The sequence below is a fragment of the Penicillium riverlandense genome (assembly GCF_028828495.1).
Source record: "Penicillium riverlandense strain IBT 135883 chromosome Unknown utg000003l_segment0_segment0, whole genome shotgun sequence".
Taxonomy (NCBI): domain Eukaryota; kingdom Fungi; phylum Ascomycota; class Eurotiomycetes; order Eurotiales; family Aspergillaceae; genus Penicillium; species Penicillium riverlandense.
In genome coordinates, this window is record NW_026643196.1 from 3530505 (window position 1) to 3546753 (window position 16249).

Here is a 16249-nt window from a genome sequence, read left to right on the forward strand (position 1 = left end):
AGCTCCGAATTATAAGACGTGCGTTCTTCCGCCGAACGGGTGAACGTCGCACACCACCTTCCATGACTATAGCATTTCTCTGCCCGCAGTTGTTGGTAATTAATCTCGGACTGGTGGAATTAATTTGTTAGTTATCTCCGAAGAGCTGACAAATTGGAACTGCATTTTTAGGCAGGTGTCCGGTTGTGCCAACCTTTTCGCCCGAAATAATCGTACCTCGACCAATCACCTAGAGGCTCCGTACAGAGACCCATAGCGACTCTCTCCGCCGTGTCGGAGATCATAGTTAAGTGACGGGCGAGCAGTACCCTGATGTCCATTCACGACGGCCAGCCATGACTGACGCCCTGGATAAAGAGCCGGCGACGGTACTACCCCCGAATACGCCTACTGGCCACGGCCGCGTCTCACCCAACCAAGAAAGGTCAGGTAAACGGAGGAAGGTTCGCAAAGGGACGCGATCTTGCTGGGAGTGCAAACGACGGAAGATCAGATGCACATTTGCATCGTCCGAGGATGTCACTTGCATTTGCTGCCAGCGCCGGCGTGCACCTTGTGTTAGCCAGGAGATGCCGGAAAATCTGTCTGCGGCAAGAAAAGGGAACCAGCATCTCAGCGAACGCATCGCAAGAGCTGAGGACTTCATCAAGGGCTTCCTTGCTAGCAAAGACGTGGAGTCGACGGGCCAGACTCCAAGAGGGTTACGGCAAGACAAGCGTTCGAACTCTGACGCTCTAAAGACTCGCTCAAATGAATTAGCGCTCTCATCAAATCGACCTCCTCCCACCCCGACAGAGGTACGCGAACCACTTCATAATTAATTATTCCCTAATTATAGCCTAGCTTCTTGGAGGATCGGCTCCAAATTCATCACACCTCATACCGGACTTGTGTGGAATATCGGGTCAAGGAACAGCTCGTGACCACTTATTTGCAGCCTTTCCAAGCGAAGAGGATGCCACAATTTTGCTCAGAGAGAGCTCAAAAGTGTCGCATTACCTCTATGTCATCAACACTCAGCCGCATAGCATGCTGACCCACGAGACGCTTGCGACCCCACGCTCTATAGGCGAACTTCCTGATCCGAACACCCATCCGGTCATGTTGGCCAGACGTATGCTCTTATTTGCAATCACTCTACAAATTCAGGGTGGGGAAAACCCCCTCGGCCTTTCGGAACCACGAAGCGTGCTCATGCGTCGCTTGATGACGGCTGCTACAACATGGGTCACGACCAAGGAGGCGATGCACGAAACCATCGAGAGTCTGATTTGCATCATCCTAGAGGGCGTATTCGAGATGAATAGTGGCAACCTTCGACGGGCTTGGGTGGTGTATTGCAGAGCAATAACAGTCGCCCAGTTGATGGGCCTGCACCGTTCTCCTATGCCACCACTGAGACGCATCGACCCAGAGCTTGAAGCTAAGCCAGAATTTATGTGGTTCCGTATCGTTTATGTGGATCGTTATCTAAGCTTGCTGCTTGGTCTACCTCAGGGTACAGATGATAAAAGTATGGGAGCGATGTCGGTGTTGCGGAACGAACCACCGTTAGGCAGATTCGAACGACTACTCACAGTAATTGCATCTCGCATCTTGGAACGCAACGAAAGTGCCTTTGCGCCGACCGAAATCACGACTACGCAATCCCTCGACTCTGAGCTATTGAGAGTGTCGGAGGGCATGCCAGCAAGCTTTTGGCGTCCGGCGAATTTTCAAAACATCACACCAGGATCTCCGGATGCCCTCTTGGAGACAGTACGCCTGGCAGCCCAGGTCTACTATTATGGCCTGTTGATCCAGCTCCATCTACCGTATATGATACCAATAGGCGACAATCCCGAGCATGAGTACTCCAAAATGACTTGCGTCAATGCTAGCCGGGAGACAATGACACGCTTCATTGCTCACCGAAGCTTTAACCCCATGTCATCTTGCTCGCGGCCCGTAGACTTCTTTACCCTCTTAGCAGCAATAACGCTCCTGCTTGTTCATCTCGACGCTCATCATCATCCAGGAGCGATCAACTTCCTGGCCCATCAGCGCTTGAGCGACCGCGCTATGCTAGATCAAGCCCTGGAGAGAATGGACATAATCAGCAACGTGAACAAGGAAGTCATAGCCGAAAACAGTGCCAAATTGATTCGACAGTTACTCGACATCGAAGCAGACGCAGCTGAAGGAAATAGTTACGCCACCAGGAGCGTAAGAGGAGAGGACGATATGCAGGGGGGCAAGAAAGAAGGCGAAGAGCTCCGCTTGCGTATCCCATACCTTGGCGTCATCAAAATTGCTCGCGAGGGTCCTATCTCTCGAGAGCCGTTGCTTGGCAATGCGCCCTCTCGGTTGCATCAGACTTCCCAGGGTGAATCCCCACAGAGAGAATCGTTCGTCGCATGGAACGATGCATTCGCAACACTAGCTTATGCGCCGTCTACGAATGAACCACCGCTTAGCCATCTGCACGGCGTGACCCAGGGCTCTGAGCAGTCCATGCTGCAATATCCCAGCTCTAGCCACGACTTGATCGCTCTGCAGCCGCATCGGGAACTTCCCCCATCGCGACTGACGTAAATGACTGGACTTTCCAGGGTGTCGACATGGCATTCTTCGATAGCTTGATGAGAGGAACATCCTGCGTGAATGCTGCCGGGTTAGAGAAGTAGCGGATCGATCATTGGTTCGAACAGTGTATACATCTAACTTCATTATTTGGGAGTTTCTGGTCACTTTCTGGTGGGGATCGAGAACCCGATTGATGTGCATGAGACGATGGGTCCCCAGTGATGCACTATACACAGTCGGGTATGGGGTGACAAAAATGTCGAATAACCTAGCATACACTGCAACGCTAAGTGACGCACAGGTGGCAACCTCAGCGAGGACAGAAAAGACCGAGGGGTACTCGCTGCGATCATGTGGAGAATGCGTGGGCGTGGGCAGATGCCGCAGGTGCGTACGAGGCAGGAGCTTCAGCAAATCGACCGCGCAAAATAAGCACATTGCGACTACTGGCATGCCGCTTGCCGTCTACTACTTTACTTTTTTTTCTTTTTTTGGCATTGGTAGAAAGTGCTCCTTTCTCACTGGTCGCTTCTCTTGTCCTTGTTTGTCCGTAGGCAAGTTCATCGCCTATCAACTTCGGGACTCACCATTAACACTGTCCAGCAGCTTTTCCATTATCATCCATATCGACCTATACAGTGCAGCACCTTGAATTCCTTGTATGGCTCTCAAGTTCTGACCCCAGACACGGCCTATAATCATATGTAACATTGAATCATCGGACCCAAAGAAGATATTTCTTTGACAACTCATGCTCAACCTGCCGGTACAGTAATTAGCAGCAGACTTGGGCCAACGCTTTTTATGTCGGTCGTCAGTCGATTGCGGGCAGAACTTGGCCGCTCTGCTTATTCGTGCCGCCTTGCATACATGCCATCATTATTGCTTAGCATTGCAGGTTTCACGTCCGAGTCCAGCGAGTGGCCAGCTCTCGGCGGTAGCGCCTTGGCGAATGTGCACAGAAAGTGGCACCTTAGATAGTTTACCCGCCCCTGATCGATGCGACCAGGCTCTCACCTTCAAGGCAGCCACCTACTTGTTGGCTGCACGCTGCGTCGCTAATGCATGAACTTGAGCAACCAGCTCGCTCCCGTCAACTCACGAGCTCAAGGGACCGTTTAGAACGATGGCAATTGCCTCAACGGGCTTCGCTTCCCGGCTTCCATTTCAGAAGAGAAAAAAAGAAAAGAAAAAACCGATAAAGTACTGTAGTTTACATGCGTCGTTGCTGAGATATAAAACCAGATTTACTATGTGTTTTGGGGATGGCCGGGCAGACCGGGTGGCAGGGCAGACCGGGTGGCCGGCGAGACTGGAAATTACGCACATGCGGCTGATGACAAATTCCTTTAGAAGGATCCGCTAACCGCCATTAGCGTACATCAACTTACGCTTCAGCCAATCATGACGGCCAAGGTGGCCCTTATCTTTCATACGCTTACGCCTTAAATTATTTCTCTCCCGCTCGTAACAGTTCTCCTGGATCTCGCTCCTCTACTTCAACAGACTCGCGGAGCAATCCTTCGTCATTATTTGAGTCACCATAGTAATGGTCCAGTAATGATAAGGAAATTACGCCATGGCGCTCGGGGGGTTCGGAAGGTCAGGACGGGATGTTTGACATGCAAGTGAGTAAGCTCCGCCCGTTCTCAATTATCAGCTTGTAAATCTTGCGGTAGAACCAGGCATAAAAAGTGCGATGAGGCCAGGCCAGCTTGCTCACCCTGTATCAGAGCGGGCTGGAGCTGTGACTTTGTCTCGTCGTCTCCCTCTGAAGCGTCGCAGTACGCGATGACCTTGCCCATCCGTGGTCTGCAATACCCTTCTGCCAGGCCTTTACTGTATGGCGAACATATACACATGGAATACTTCCAAGCCGTTTGTGCTGGGGAATTCTCTTTATTCTTCGAGCTCCCCGGATGGAGAAACATCATCCTCCGGGCCACTCTCGCCGAACCAGCATTGCATCATGCTGCCTTAGCAATCGGGGCCTTGACCAGCAGCCGTTACCATCCTGGCATATGGCACACACCCCCGGCGATCGCGTTCTCAATTCGACATTATAGCGTGGCCATTCGGGATCTCCGCCGTCGGCTTGATGGATCTTCCCAAAGTCTAGAGCTTGCCGTCTTAACGAGCGTTGTCTTCAGCTATATCGAGTCTCTCCTAGAACTTGATAGCCGGACCAAGATGCATATCCAGGCTGGATATGCCATACTTGAAGACCTCTACACGAGGCACGACAGGACAATCGCTGTTTCTACTCAGGTTGGGTCGAACGGCCAGGTTGGCAATATATCAACTAGATATAATTTACTTGCCAGTGCCATGTTTCAACTCACTGCTCAACTCAATTGCTTAGGGAAATTTCAGTCGAACAGCAACGATTGATACATAGATATTTTCTACAATGAATGGAATGTCAGTTCAGGCCGACTTGTAGATGAAGGGTCTCTTACAATGCAAACCAAAAATACCCCGTAAACAATCAACAGCTGCAACGCCGTGCACAACCTAATGTGCGTAAAACGAAGCATCTACGTGCTTCCAATACAAGTGTTCGTATTCATGTACAGCAAGACGTCGGAAATCATTACAACAAATCGCAGTCTTTAGAGCGTATCAAAAGGTTTTTTTTCCTATTTCAATATCGCACTGCAGCCATGTTGGGCCCAAAGGTGCGTAGAGGTCATGACGTAGGTTTTCTGCAATATTACGCTGGAGCCAATGAGAGTAAGCTGAGTGAGCCATTAATAGTCTTACCGATTCTATGCCTGGAACGCCAGTACTTATCTAGAATGAATGACTCGTTATCGACCGGACTAAATGTATATAAGTCAGTTCCTACTCACCTTCGTCGTAAACTCATTGTATAATATTCACATTCCACCCAGTGAGTATAATTAACCATGGCCTACCCTCACTCAACTTACACTACCGCCCGCGCACTCACCTACTCTTACATCCATATCCCACCCCAATACCCCAACACTCAATACATTCTCTTTCTACACGGCTTCCCCTCCACCTCGCACGACTGGCGTCATCAAATCTCCTTCTTCGTAGCAAAGGGTTATGGAATCCTAGCTCCGGACTTGCTTGGATTCGGAGAAACGTCGAGGCCCAGTGAGCTAGAGGTGTATAAGGGTGAAGGTATGGCGAGGGATATTGTTGAGATCATGGTCTTAGAGGGCGTTAGAGTGGTGGTGGGCGTGGCGCATGATTGGTATGTTTTGCGACTTAGTTTCTGCCAGTTGTCACATTCATTTTTCGAACGGGAGAGTCAGAAGGTGTGCCGAGTTAGCGTGCAATTATGCTAACGCTTCTTCCACCAGGGGATCTTTCCTTTTGTCACGGCTAGCGAACTATCATCCAGAACGCTTTTCTGCCTATGTCTTCATCGACCACGGATATATTGCCCCTGGCCGTAGCCTCACTACCGCGGTGATACAACGTATCAATAGCTCGGTGCAAGCCAAGCTTGGTTTTTCGATCTTCGGGTATTTCCAATTTTTCAACGAAGACGATGCTCCGAGGCTCCTAAATGAACATGTAAGCTCCTTTTGAACTCAGCAAATTTTAACTTACTGGATATTGACCATATTACAGTCCGAATCCGTGGAATCGCTCTTCTTCGCCAACGACAATGAAATCAACAAGAAATACAAGGGTGCCCCAGGCGGTTTGCGCACTTGGTTGACCGAGGGCAAGATTGTTGATTTGCCGGCCTATCTGACATCAGAAGTAAAATTTCTCGCTGTAATACATGGAATTTCCCAGTTAGCTCACATTGAACAGGACCACAAGCATTATCAAAACGCTTTCTCCTTCGAGAAAGGCGGCTATGGCCCTGCGATCAACTGGTATAAGGCTAATTTGCGTAATATCAATGAAGAAGATGAGAAAAGTAAGTACCACTTCCCCTTCTATACCTCCTGTCTATCTTTCTTTTACCGTTCAATTTCTTCCCCTGAAACTTGTGCTCTATCACCTACAATTCTCGCATCCTACTAATATGCAATATAGAAATTCCCACACCCGCTCACACCTTGACACACCCAACCTTGCTAATCGCCTCTACCGGTTACATAATCACCGTCACGGCCAATTTTCCGGAGCAAATGCGGCTACTCGTCCCTGATCTCAAAGTCGAGAATGTAAACGGTGGGCATTGGCTGCAATTGGAGAAGGCGGATGAAGTCAATAGGATTCTGGAGGAGTTCATGGAAGAGAAGGAACTAGTTTAAGGTACATGTCTGAACCAATTCTGTCAGAACCAGTTCCGACGAAACGAGCTCCTACACCCAACCCCTGCCAGTTCCAACACCCCAATGTCTAAACCAGTTCCGTCAAAACCAGTTCCTACACCCAACCCCTGCCAGTTCCAACACTCCAATGTCTGAATCAATTCAGTCGTTGGAATTGGTTCAAAAATTGCAATAACCCAGTTGATGCATTCTGGTGATGTTAACCTGTTGATGTTGACCTGTTGATGTTGACCTGTTGATGTTATCCTGTTGATGTTATCCTGTTGTTGTTATCCAGCCGGAGTTTCCTTGTTGATGTTATGTCGATATTTCCAGTTGATGGTGTTTGTTGATGGTGTTTGTTGATTCTCTTTGTTGATTCTCTTTGTTGATGCTCTTTGTTGATGCTTCCCGCTGATGCTCCCTATTGATGCTGTCATTCGATGATATCTGTTCGCCTTGTCCTGTAGATATCCCCGGTTAATGCTGTTATGTCAATCGATGTTGTCCTGTCGATGTTCCCAATCAATGATATCTTGTCGATGTTTCCTGTTGATGATGTCCTGTCGGTGCTCCATGTGTCCCTGCTTGCTGGTCGAACTTGTAAATAATACTTCCTATCCTGTTAGTGTTATCTTGTTCATATTTCTTGTTGTTGTGTCCTGTTGTAGACAACAGAAGTCCATTATCCTTGCTAATACTGAAGATAGCTGATCCAGCGATGCGCGTCTTCTGTTTTCTATACTTTCTATTTCCATTGCGATCAACTTCTTCAAAAGCTGTTCCCACCGATATCAAAGCCGTCGGGAAGAAGAATATTAATCCCAACTGGGATCTCTCCTAAAGAAGCACTGTGCTTGACCAACCACTCCAGCCTCAGAAACGCGGTCTATCATAGCTCTAGGGCTCGGTATGAACAATAATCTTGATTTAATCACAATAATAATAATAATAATAATAATAATAATAATAATAATAATGATATCCCGATTTCCCATGGGAATATCCCATCCCAGCGGTCATCCTACCCGGGTCTCCGCCAACAATTTTGCGCTGGCAAATCTTTTTCTAAGGATCAATCGTTAATCTTCCACCCCCAATCTTGTAATCTCTCCAGTCCAACATCAAGTACCATAAGAGTTTTCGCAAACTCATCCACCTCCTCCGGGCTATTCTGAAACAGTAGTTTATTCGTCTCACTCCTCTGCATAAAACCTACATTCTTCTCAGCACAAACCTTGGTCCACGAAAAGGCAGACGGAGCATCCCAAGCCCCTTTCTGCGTTGTGAACATGATTCCCCCGGGACATTCATTTAGACCCTGCTGTAATGTGGTATAGATCCCATACACCATCTGTGACACCAGCCACGTGCGCCGGATGCTTTCACATAGAATCCATGAGTGCCAAAGAACTTCATCGTGCTTGATTATGGGTAATAGCTCGCCAATCACAGTTTGCTTGATTGCGAAGTTATCTTCGGATGTGTTGTACAAAAGCAAGTCGTCATTCTCGGCCGCGTCTCGTGCACTGGCAAGCATTTCGTTAGACCAGGAGCGGAGGGTTGATAGTTGTTGTTCGGCGAGATGTCGTTGACGAATATCACTGTCAAAGAGGCGGATGATAGTATATATCGTCAGAGCCTGCACTCGGCTTACATGCGCATAGCAGTCGAGCGTGTCTGCAGAGGACTCCCCGGACTTCTGATTAGAGCTGCTGCACGATCCTCGAGAATTTGAAAGATAAATTCCTCTGTCGAGGATGTGCGAATGATATAGCTTGAAACTGCGGTAAAGGCATCTTTGATACAAGTAGGAGGTCGGGTTTGGTGTAGCCGACCATGGATGAAGGGATTGCTCCCGATTCCTACCCAGGTCGCAATCCAACCCTGTAGCTTGTTGATATACTTCCACGCCTCGGAGGTAGTAGTCGAGGTTCCATTAGCTGGGTTAGATGGTTTTGTGGCCCATGTGTCGGGAGTGATGAACCATGCAGTCCGAAGTTCTGGCAATATCGGCCAAGTTGCTGGACTGGAAGGGAACGCAATTTGGTTTGCAGGCGATTGTGATTGTTCAAGATGAGTTGAGAAGCTGGATATTGTTAGTATAGATTGTACATGATCGGTAATATCCGAAGCGCTACCCATTGGCAGTGTATAAGACGTAACGTGTATTCGAGGCTGGGTAAACGCATCCGAGTCCTTTGGCGCTGCATCGGGTACATGCTGGAATTTGTTTGCCACACTTCCGCTTGGTCCTTTTGCAGTCGTTGCATGCTTTCGATTCCACGGCAGTCATTTTGATATTATGGATATATGCTCAGGTGGAAAAGGGATCAAGCTGATGCCGAGAGGATTTTCCGAGAGGTCCCCTGCGGGCTTACCAATCCAGTCGGAGCGCAGCCCAAGTCGGTTAGCTCCTGCGCAACGTGGTTTGCGGGCGGCGTACGGCGGACGCTAAGGCCCAAAAGGGTCAGAGCACCCGCAATATAGTCCGCTGCTTGTATATTCGCCGCACGATTGCTTGGATAATCACCGCAGGTAGAATTCCCCAAGATGAGGGCTGAAGGATATAAAGCCCTCTAGATGGTCCGCTGTTTCCACTCTATCTTCATCAATTCAACCGCAAGACTCCAGCATTAAATCATCCTGTTTTCTCAGCTCCAAGCCTAGCCAAAGATGGATTTCGACTACCTCATCAAGCAAAACACCACGGACTTTACTAAAGTAATTCACCAAAAGCCCTATCGAACTATCGATGTTACTCGCCCTGAACTCAGCCAAACGGGCAAGACTGTCCTGGTGACCGGCGGTGCCACGGGAATCGGGTTGAGCATCTCTCGCAAGTTCATCGAGGCCGATGTTTCAACGGTGATCCTCATTGGACGTCGTCAGGATGTGCTCACCAGTGGGGGCAAAGAGCTCAGAAGCGAAGCGGAGAATAGCGGAAAGTCGGTCACTGTTATCACGGAGCCGTGTGACCAGGCAGACCGTTCCGCTGTCGAGGCTCTGTGGAACAAGTTGGAGCAAGATGGAATTGTTGTCGACATTCTCATCTTGAATGCTGCTGATTTCACGGACCAGAAATCTATCCTTGACCTTGGGGCCCAACGAGTATGGAAGAGTTACGAGGTCAATGTTCGCGGCCCTCTTGATTTGGTGGCCCGCTTCCACAAGCAGAACGACAAGAAACCAAGGGTAAGTGGCAGGGTTTCATCTTGAACGAAGAATAAACCATCTGCAAGTCTAATATTTTCAATAGACCATCGTCAATGTGTCCACCCAGGCAATCAACATGCTGTACGACAGCCAGTCCTTTCCTGCATCCTTGCGTCCTGCTTATGGCTTGACCAAGAACGCCGGTACGATGCTGCTGCAGCAGATTGCCAAAGACGTCTCTGCCGATGATTTGCAAATTATCAACTTCCATCCAGGCGTGATTTACAATGACCAGTATCCAAAGATCGGTATCCAGAAGACTGACCTGCCATTCGATGATGGTATCTTTCCCCTCTTCGTCCAGCATAGGCAGATTTATTAACTTTGTGCCGATAGTCGAGCTTCCAGGCTCATTTGCTGTCTGGGCCACCACCAAAGAGGCTAAGTTTCTACACGGTCGCTTTGTCTGGGCGGCGTGGGATATCGACGAGTATTCGCAGGGAGAAACGCGGAAGCAAATCGAGGAGAATGTTGATCTCCTCCGCATTGGAGTTGTGGGTTTGAGAGCCGCGCTCAAGGGAGAAGGGTTCTCCTAAGATCACAGCCGGATGCTCTGCTCTACTCTCATGGGCTTCTTCAATAGCTTCCTGTTTTTGCTATCTAACATTAGTCAATAGAATGGATATTTAGATCTTTTTATTTGCCTTCCCGAGCAAAACCAGGGCGCTCAGATGAGGGTCAGTGAGTGGATCAGAATTTCATAGTCGTATAACTGAGCTGCGCGCTCAACGATATCGCCACAAGGAACGTATTTTAGCGATGCTCCATGTTGGACCAAGGTCTCCAGGTTTAATGTTACACCGTTCCTGCGGTAGGCGTACAGTACGCAAATTCTGACTTAGAACCCTTCTTGCACAGAGAAGTACTGTACAATGTGTCTATAGGTGCGATAGACAATAGGGCCTCAAAGAGCCAGCTGGAAGCCAGGGCATGCGGCTCAGCATTTACGAGAAATGTATTGCAATGATGGGAATCCTCTGTTACAGTACTATATTGGCAGCTAGTCTCAGAGTAACTAATCGATTGAGTGGGCCCGTGACATATTCTGCGAAACCCAACTTCTCTATATTTTATCTATAGATAGACTACTGTATGCGTATTGTAAGAAAACACCGTAGCTTGACTGCCAGTCACCACTGGGGAAGACTTCCAACCACTCGCAGGTAATTGAGGGTATAAACAACTCAAACAGTATTCTCTTTTTGCATAATAGCTGTACCGATGGATTATTTCACGGTATATCATGCAACAAACGACCAACACTGGATGCATTGTGAGAACTGGTGCGTATGCGAAGTTAGTCGACATCTCGACATCAAAGAGGTATGTAAGTCAAGAAAAACAATCGCTTGTGCAATGTGCTACCACCACTACTATCCTCATTCTGCTCATTCTGCTCAAATTATCCCCTATACTGTACGTAGCACACAGCCCAGTGTGTCGAATAACAGTTGGTATAATGGTAGCATTCAACTCGATTATCATGCAGCCCTTCTTTACATCATTCATTGGTTGGTAGCATAATATCTAAGTGGGGCACATTAAACCAGCGGTTTATGAGTTATGTTGCAAAATTTCTAACAAGTAACCGCGCATAATCAAGTAAAGGAGCTGAACAGAGTCAGTTCAGTTAGGAGGATTAATCACGCGTGCAAATTAACCGATCAACTGTCATGATCACACCATCAAACGAAGAAGAATTCTTTGGTGGAACCACGCCACGTTCGGTTGTTCAACCAGTCCATTTTCATGTGAACTGGTGATTAGACTATAGTACAGAATATCTATTGCTAGACCTTCCTGACGGGTAGATTCATATTATCCTCAGTTTCAGTGGTCAGTGCCTAGAGTTGTTCAATCGTAAGTTTAAAAGGCTGTTTAAACCTACTGAGTGACCTAGGTTCACCGCAGCTCATGCAAACGTACTCTCCGTACGCACAGCAGCATCACTGGATATATGCCCGCCAACGAAATGTAAACCGTAAGAGTGGTTCTAAGTTCGTGCAAGGTTTTCCGAGGAATGCAACACGACTTGCGAGAATGAAATTCGTGTTCCTCGGAGCAAGCAGTGTCTTCCCAGGAGTATCAATGGATATTCAACTCCTAGGAGCACTCATTGAGCGCCTGGGAATGTAAACATCTTTTACTAGGATGCGACAAACAAGAGCAGTGAGGATCCGGGTCGAATTCTTGGACAATTTTTAATATTGCGGTTACTAAGCCTAGTAGAAAGACTATCTTCGTTCTTGACTAAAGGATGCTACCCATTGGGTGTCAATTCAAGGTAAACGCGAAGATATTAAAGGCTGTGCTTACTTGTCCTTTTCGTGGTTGGAGACATTCATACGAATCCCACTAATATCTGAAATCACCGCCCTACACGACATATTTTTTCCTGCGAACCGACAGATGAACCCGCTTCTACAGACCAATTGTGGAAAGTCTTGGGTATGTACGAGATGTCCCGGTGATGAAAATTGCTTCGCTGATCAGCTACGACAACATTTAGTTGCTGTGTACGACTGAAAAACTCCGATTATGTGTGATTCTTCCCGGTTACCAGAGTCAGGAACTAAAGCTAGTCCTGGCATACTGAGTAATCCGTCTACTCTAACGGGCTCTACTTCTAACCCAATCATCATCGACAATAGCGAAAAGTATGGTGCGGAAGATGAATTCGGGCCACATGACTCTGATGCTGACACGGAGATTCTGAGTACTCCTGAATTTTGGGCGATTTTGGATGGCGAGAGCAATCACGTTTTGTCAAACAAAGCTGCGGTGACCGATTCGTCCTCCAGGCTGCCTTGCAAGTGCTTCGATTGTATTCAACCTTTTGAGCTTTCTTCAACAAATCGTCTCCCAGTTGAGGAGGATGAACAAGAGGCAGTTGGGACTACTGAAGGCGATGTTGCACATGGTGAGCTTTGACGATGGCTTGAGTATTACTTTGGACTAAAATTACTTGCAACAGCCCCACAAAGCGAACGTCATAAATTTGGTGCGATAGCCAATGCCCCTTTGGAATCCTGTGGTCATTCCGAGCCTCCATTACCCCGTCAAGAGTCTACATACGAACGATCCGACATTAGGAGCGAACCTTTAGATGACGTTATTTTAAATACATTCGGTTCGGAATTTTTGGAGAAATCTCAAAAGACGCTTGGAGACGTTAGCCCCGAAGTCGAGCAATCGTTGTCCTGAAAGAAAAAGGCGGGAAAATAACTGGAAGAGCAATGTACAATCCAGTACAGCCATTCTCGAAATCGCCTTGACCAATATACACAGAGATACTCTTTCCCGGCCCCACCGCCAAGAACTTAGCGCGGATCATTTATTAAACGGGCCGCATCAAACTGAGGGGGTCAGTAAATTGCGTCGTGTAGATTACAGTAATATGTGACATGAGATTACATTACCGTATGGAAAGAAAGCCCATGTATTTCTATAGGATTCTATGGTGGATCTCTGCAAATCATATGGTGAAGGCAACCTTGCGCCAAGTAATTTGATGATCTGCTGGGAGACCTCTTTCTCCTTCTCCACCTCCTTTTATGCGGTGTGTGCTAGTCATCACTTACGAGGTATCTCTATGGCCAGAGAACCTCAACAAGTGATGATAGCAGCCAACGACCATCCTAACCAGTTAATGGTTGTTTGCAGGCGAATAATAGCCCTAACAACACCTGACAGTGTAAGATGGCCTAGAAGATCGTCATAGCTTAATTGGAGGGGAGATTGTTATTGTTGGACCAGACATACCAGAAGTTCTTCGACAGTCTGACTACAACCTATATTGGCTCGGGCTCCCTCGAGGCTGTTAAGGCAGACCCAGAAAATGTCTACGTCCATGCTGAGGCACGGGGTAACCCGCAGAATGTTGGCAAGGAGCTGACCGCGGTTCGTCCTATCATGCGGACCAACCCTGTGACGGGTTGGAAGAGTGTGTGGGCTGTTGGGCCATTCCCCAAAGAAATTAACGAGCTCAGCCCGGACGAATCGGACGAGCTGCTGAAGAAATTCTACAATACTATCCTCGAGAACCACGACCTCCAGGTGAGGTTCAAGTGGAGAAACCCGAACGATATTTGTAAGTCGCATTAACTTGCGTCATTATTCATTTCTAACCGACTATTCTAGCCATATGGAACAACCGCTGCGCTTTTCACACTGCCACATTTGACTACAAAGGACTTGGAGAGCGATATGGCCACCGGGCGGTTGGCATTGGCGAGAAACCGTACTTGGACCCAAACAGCATATCGAGGGCGGAGACACTAGCTGCTGGAGATACTTGAATGAACTCAATTCGAGCAGGATAAGCTAAAGTAAAGGATTCAAAGCACAAATCCACAGTAAATTAAAATATGATTGACCAGTAGCAGATATAACTTGCTAGTCACGACGCGCTGTTGAGATTTTTGATATAATGCAAGCGTTCTAAGGCAAAAACCCTAACCGACCGAAGCACCGCAAGAGCGAGGCAAACGGATGGATTAGATGAGCTACACATAGATGACAACAGACAATAGACTGGTACGAGCATAGCTAAAGACCTTACTCATCTGCCAGAATTTTCGCTGGATGACTAGACGATTCTTCTGCCCTCAAGGCTCACAAGTAATGTTCCTATATACTGTTTCTTTTTCGTGCTTTCGCTTTTCGTTCGCTGATCACTCTGAAGGGTAACTCCGGCTTAAAGAAACAGGTCCCTATGTGTACAGTCTTCTGCCGCAATCAGTCTCCCTTTCCTGGCTCCCTGATCAAAATTAGCCCCGCACACAAACACTCCCTGCCAAGGAAGTCAAGAACAAGCAGGGGAACACTTACATCGATCCAACTAAAGATTCATTTCTTTCCCATCGTCCCCATCGTGAACCCTTCGTCAACAACCAGCGTACCTGCTTTGCTGATAGCAGACTCCGCCAACTCCGTCTTATAACACCTTGAAACTGTTTCAGTCTCCGAATGTGGTCGTGTACGAAGTTGCTGGGCCTGTCGTTTGATGAATTTCCACGCATCCGCCGCAAGCTGAATATCGCTGCATGGGAGGAGAGTGACAGGTGCGGAGGGTGGTCGCTGGATGGTGAAGGGCGCCATTATTGTGTTGTCGTATATATCAGATTGAATGAGATGGTCCAGTAATGTATATCCGGTACTTATTCGAGTAAATATCAAGTCAGAGTAAGATGAGAGCGTGGGATGGTAATCACAATCCCGATAGGAAAAATATTGATTGATGTAGAATCCCTCAGGTCACCTAGAATCTGTTCGTTTCTTATATAGAGGCAAGGCACCCTAATGCTCGGTGTTCAACTCCGGATTGAATAGCTTCACTCCGACTCCGACAGACACTCGCTTGTTAACTAGACATTGCTGTGCGGAGTCTAACCCTATTAGTGTGACAGGCCATGCAGATGTGCAAGTTTAGATTTCCTCTTGCTGTTGAGCTATGACCCTATGACTGAATACCTTCGGGCTTGAACTCCGGCACTGAACGCGAAACCCAAATTCATAGCACATACGCTACCCCGACTCCGACTCCGACTCCGAACCCCGACCCCGAACTCCCCATCGGCATGCTGAATCGAGTCGCTGCCTCGCGAGCCGAGTTTATTGATTATTAGATTAGAGACTGATTCCACATGGTATCAAAACGCTCCCTATGTTCGTAATTCGAAGCATAACGATCGCGCAATTCCGCTTGTAATTTTCCTATCCACTCCTTTTATTCTTAGCTGCCTGTTAGAGAGAACAATAGGTCATCACATATCCGAAGAGGAATGAACTAGGAGCTGGGGTGAGACACGAGAATTAGTGTAGTTCCCGACTGACACCTGCCAACTCCATGAATTCAGAGCCGAAGATCCTTGTTGTTAACATTGGTTACGCTTCTCCATTGCGTAATCATCCAGCTGCTTGGAATTGTTTCAAGAACGGGCACGTTTAGTTATGGCGTCCTATAGATCGCTCCGGCGAGTGTTCGGGGTAAATGAAATCACCCTCCTATCCATCGACTGTAAAGCCAGTATACCCTAACCTATGGCTGCTGGGCCTTGTAAACTCCAATAGATATAGAACATTCTTGAACATCTTTGAACCGACCGAGCAAGGAGAAACTCGCCTAACAATCGGTGGCTTTTTTAATAAGCTGTTGCTAATCAAAGGTCAATATTCCGCCCGCAAGTGGTAATTGACTTCAAGGCACATCCATCTGTTTC

At 47.8% G+C, this 16249-nt stretch overlaps 6 protein-coding genes across 6 annotated transcripts; 5 read left to right on the plus strand and 1 right to left on the minus strand.

The window, feature by feature from the left end:
• Positions 1–335: 335 nt before the first annotated feature.
• Positions 336–2574, plus strand: N7474_005048 (uncharacterized protein; the record flags this gene model as incomplete). The annotated part of the gene is made up of 2 exons (XM_057196463.1): positions 336–797; positions 844–2574. 2 exons carry the CDS (start codon positions 336–338, stop codon positions 2572–2574), a joined length of 2193 nt encoding a protein of 730 aa, XP_057053859.1.
• Positions 2575–4356: 1782 nt separating this feature from the next.
• On the plus strand, positions 4357–4956 carry N7474_005049 (uncharacterized protein; the record flags this gene model as incomplete). The annotated part of the gene is made up of 1 exon (XM_057196464.1): positions 4357–4956. One exon carries the CDS (start codon positions 4357–4359, stop codon positions 4954–4956), a length of 600 nt encoding a protein of 199 aa, XP_057053860.1.
• Positions 4957–5474: 518 nt separating this feature from the next.
• On the plus strand, positions 5475–6812 carry N7474_005050 (uncharacterized protein; the record flags this gene model as incomplete). Its single annotated transcript, XM_057196465.1, has 5 exons — positions 5475–5791; positions 5901–6117; positions 6175–6309; positions 6364–6472; positions 6592–6812. 5 exons carry the CDS (start codon positions 5475–5477, stop codon positions 6810–6812), a joined length of 999 nt encoding a protein of 332 aa, XP_057053861.1.
• A 1075-nt stretch (positions 6813–7887) lies between these two features.
• N7474_005051 (uncharacterized protein) lies at positions 7888–8957 on the minus strand (the record flags this gene model as incomplete). Its single annotated transcript, XM_057196466.1, has 3 exons — positions 7888–7986; positions 8032–8416; positions 8470–8957. The coding sequence occupies 3 exons, from the start codon at positions 8955–8957 to the stop codon at positions 7888–7890; spliced, it is 972 nt and encodes a 323-aa protein (XP_057053862.1).
• Positions 8958–9488: 531 nt separating this feature from the next.
• Positions 9489–10564, plus strand: N7474_005052 (SDR family NAD(P)-dependent oxidoreductase; the record flags this gene model as incomplete). Its single annotated transcript, XM_057196467.1, has 3 exons — positions 9489–10007; positions 10072–10309; positions 10365–10564. The coding sequence occupies 3 exons, from the start codon at positions 9489–9491 to the stop codon at positions 10562–10564; spliced, it is 957 nt and encodes a 318-aa protein (XP_057053863.1).
• Positions 10565–12437: 1873 nt separating this feature from the next.
• Positions 12438–14326, plus strand: N7474_005053 (TauD/TfdA dioxygenase family protein; the record flags this gene model as incomplete). Its single annotated transcript, XM_057196468.1, has 6 exons — positions 12438–12476; positions 12538–12544; positions 12607–12948; positions 13003–13199; positions 13785–14118; positions 14169–14326. The coding sequence occupies 6 exons, from the start codon at positions 12438–12440 to the stop codon at positions 14324–14326; spliced, it is 1077 nt and encodes a 358-aa protein (XP_057053864.1).
• Positions 14327–16249: the final 1923 nt, after the last annotated feature.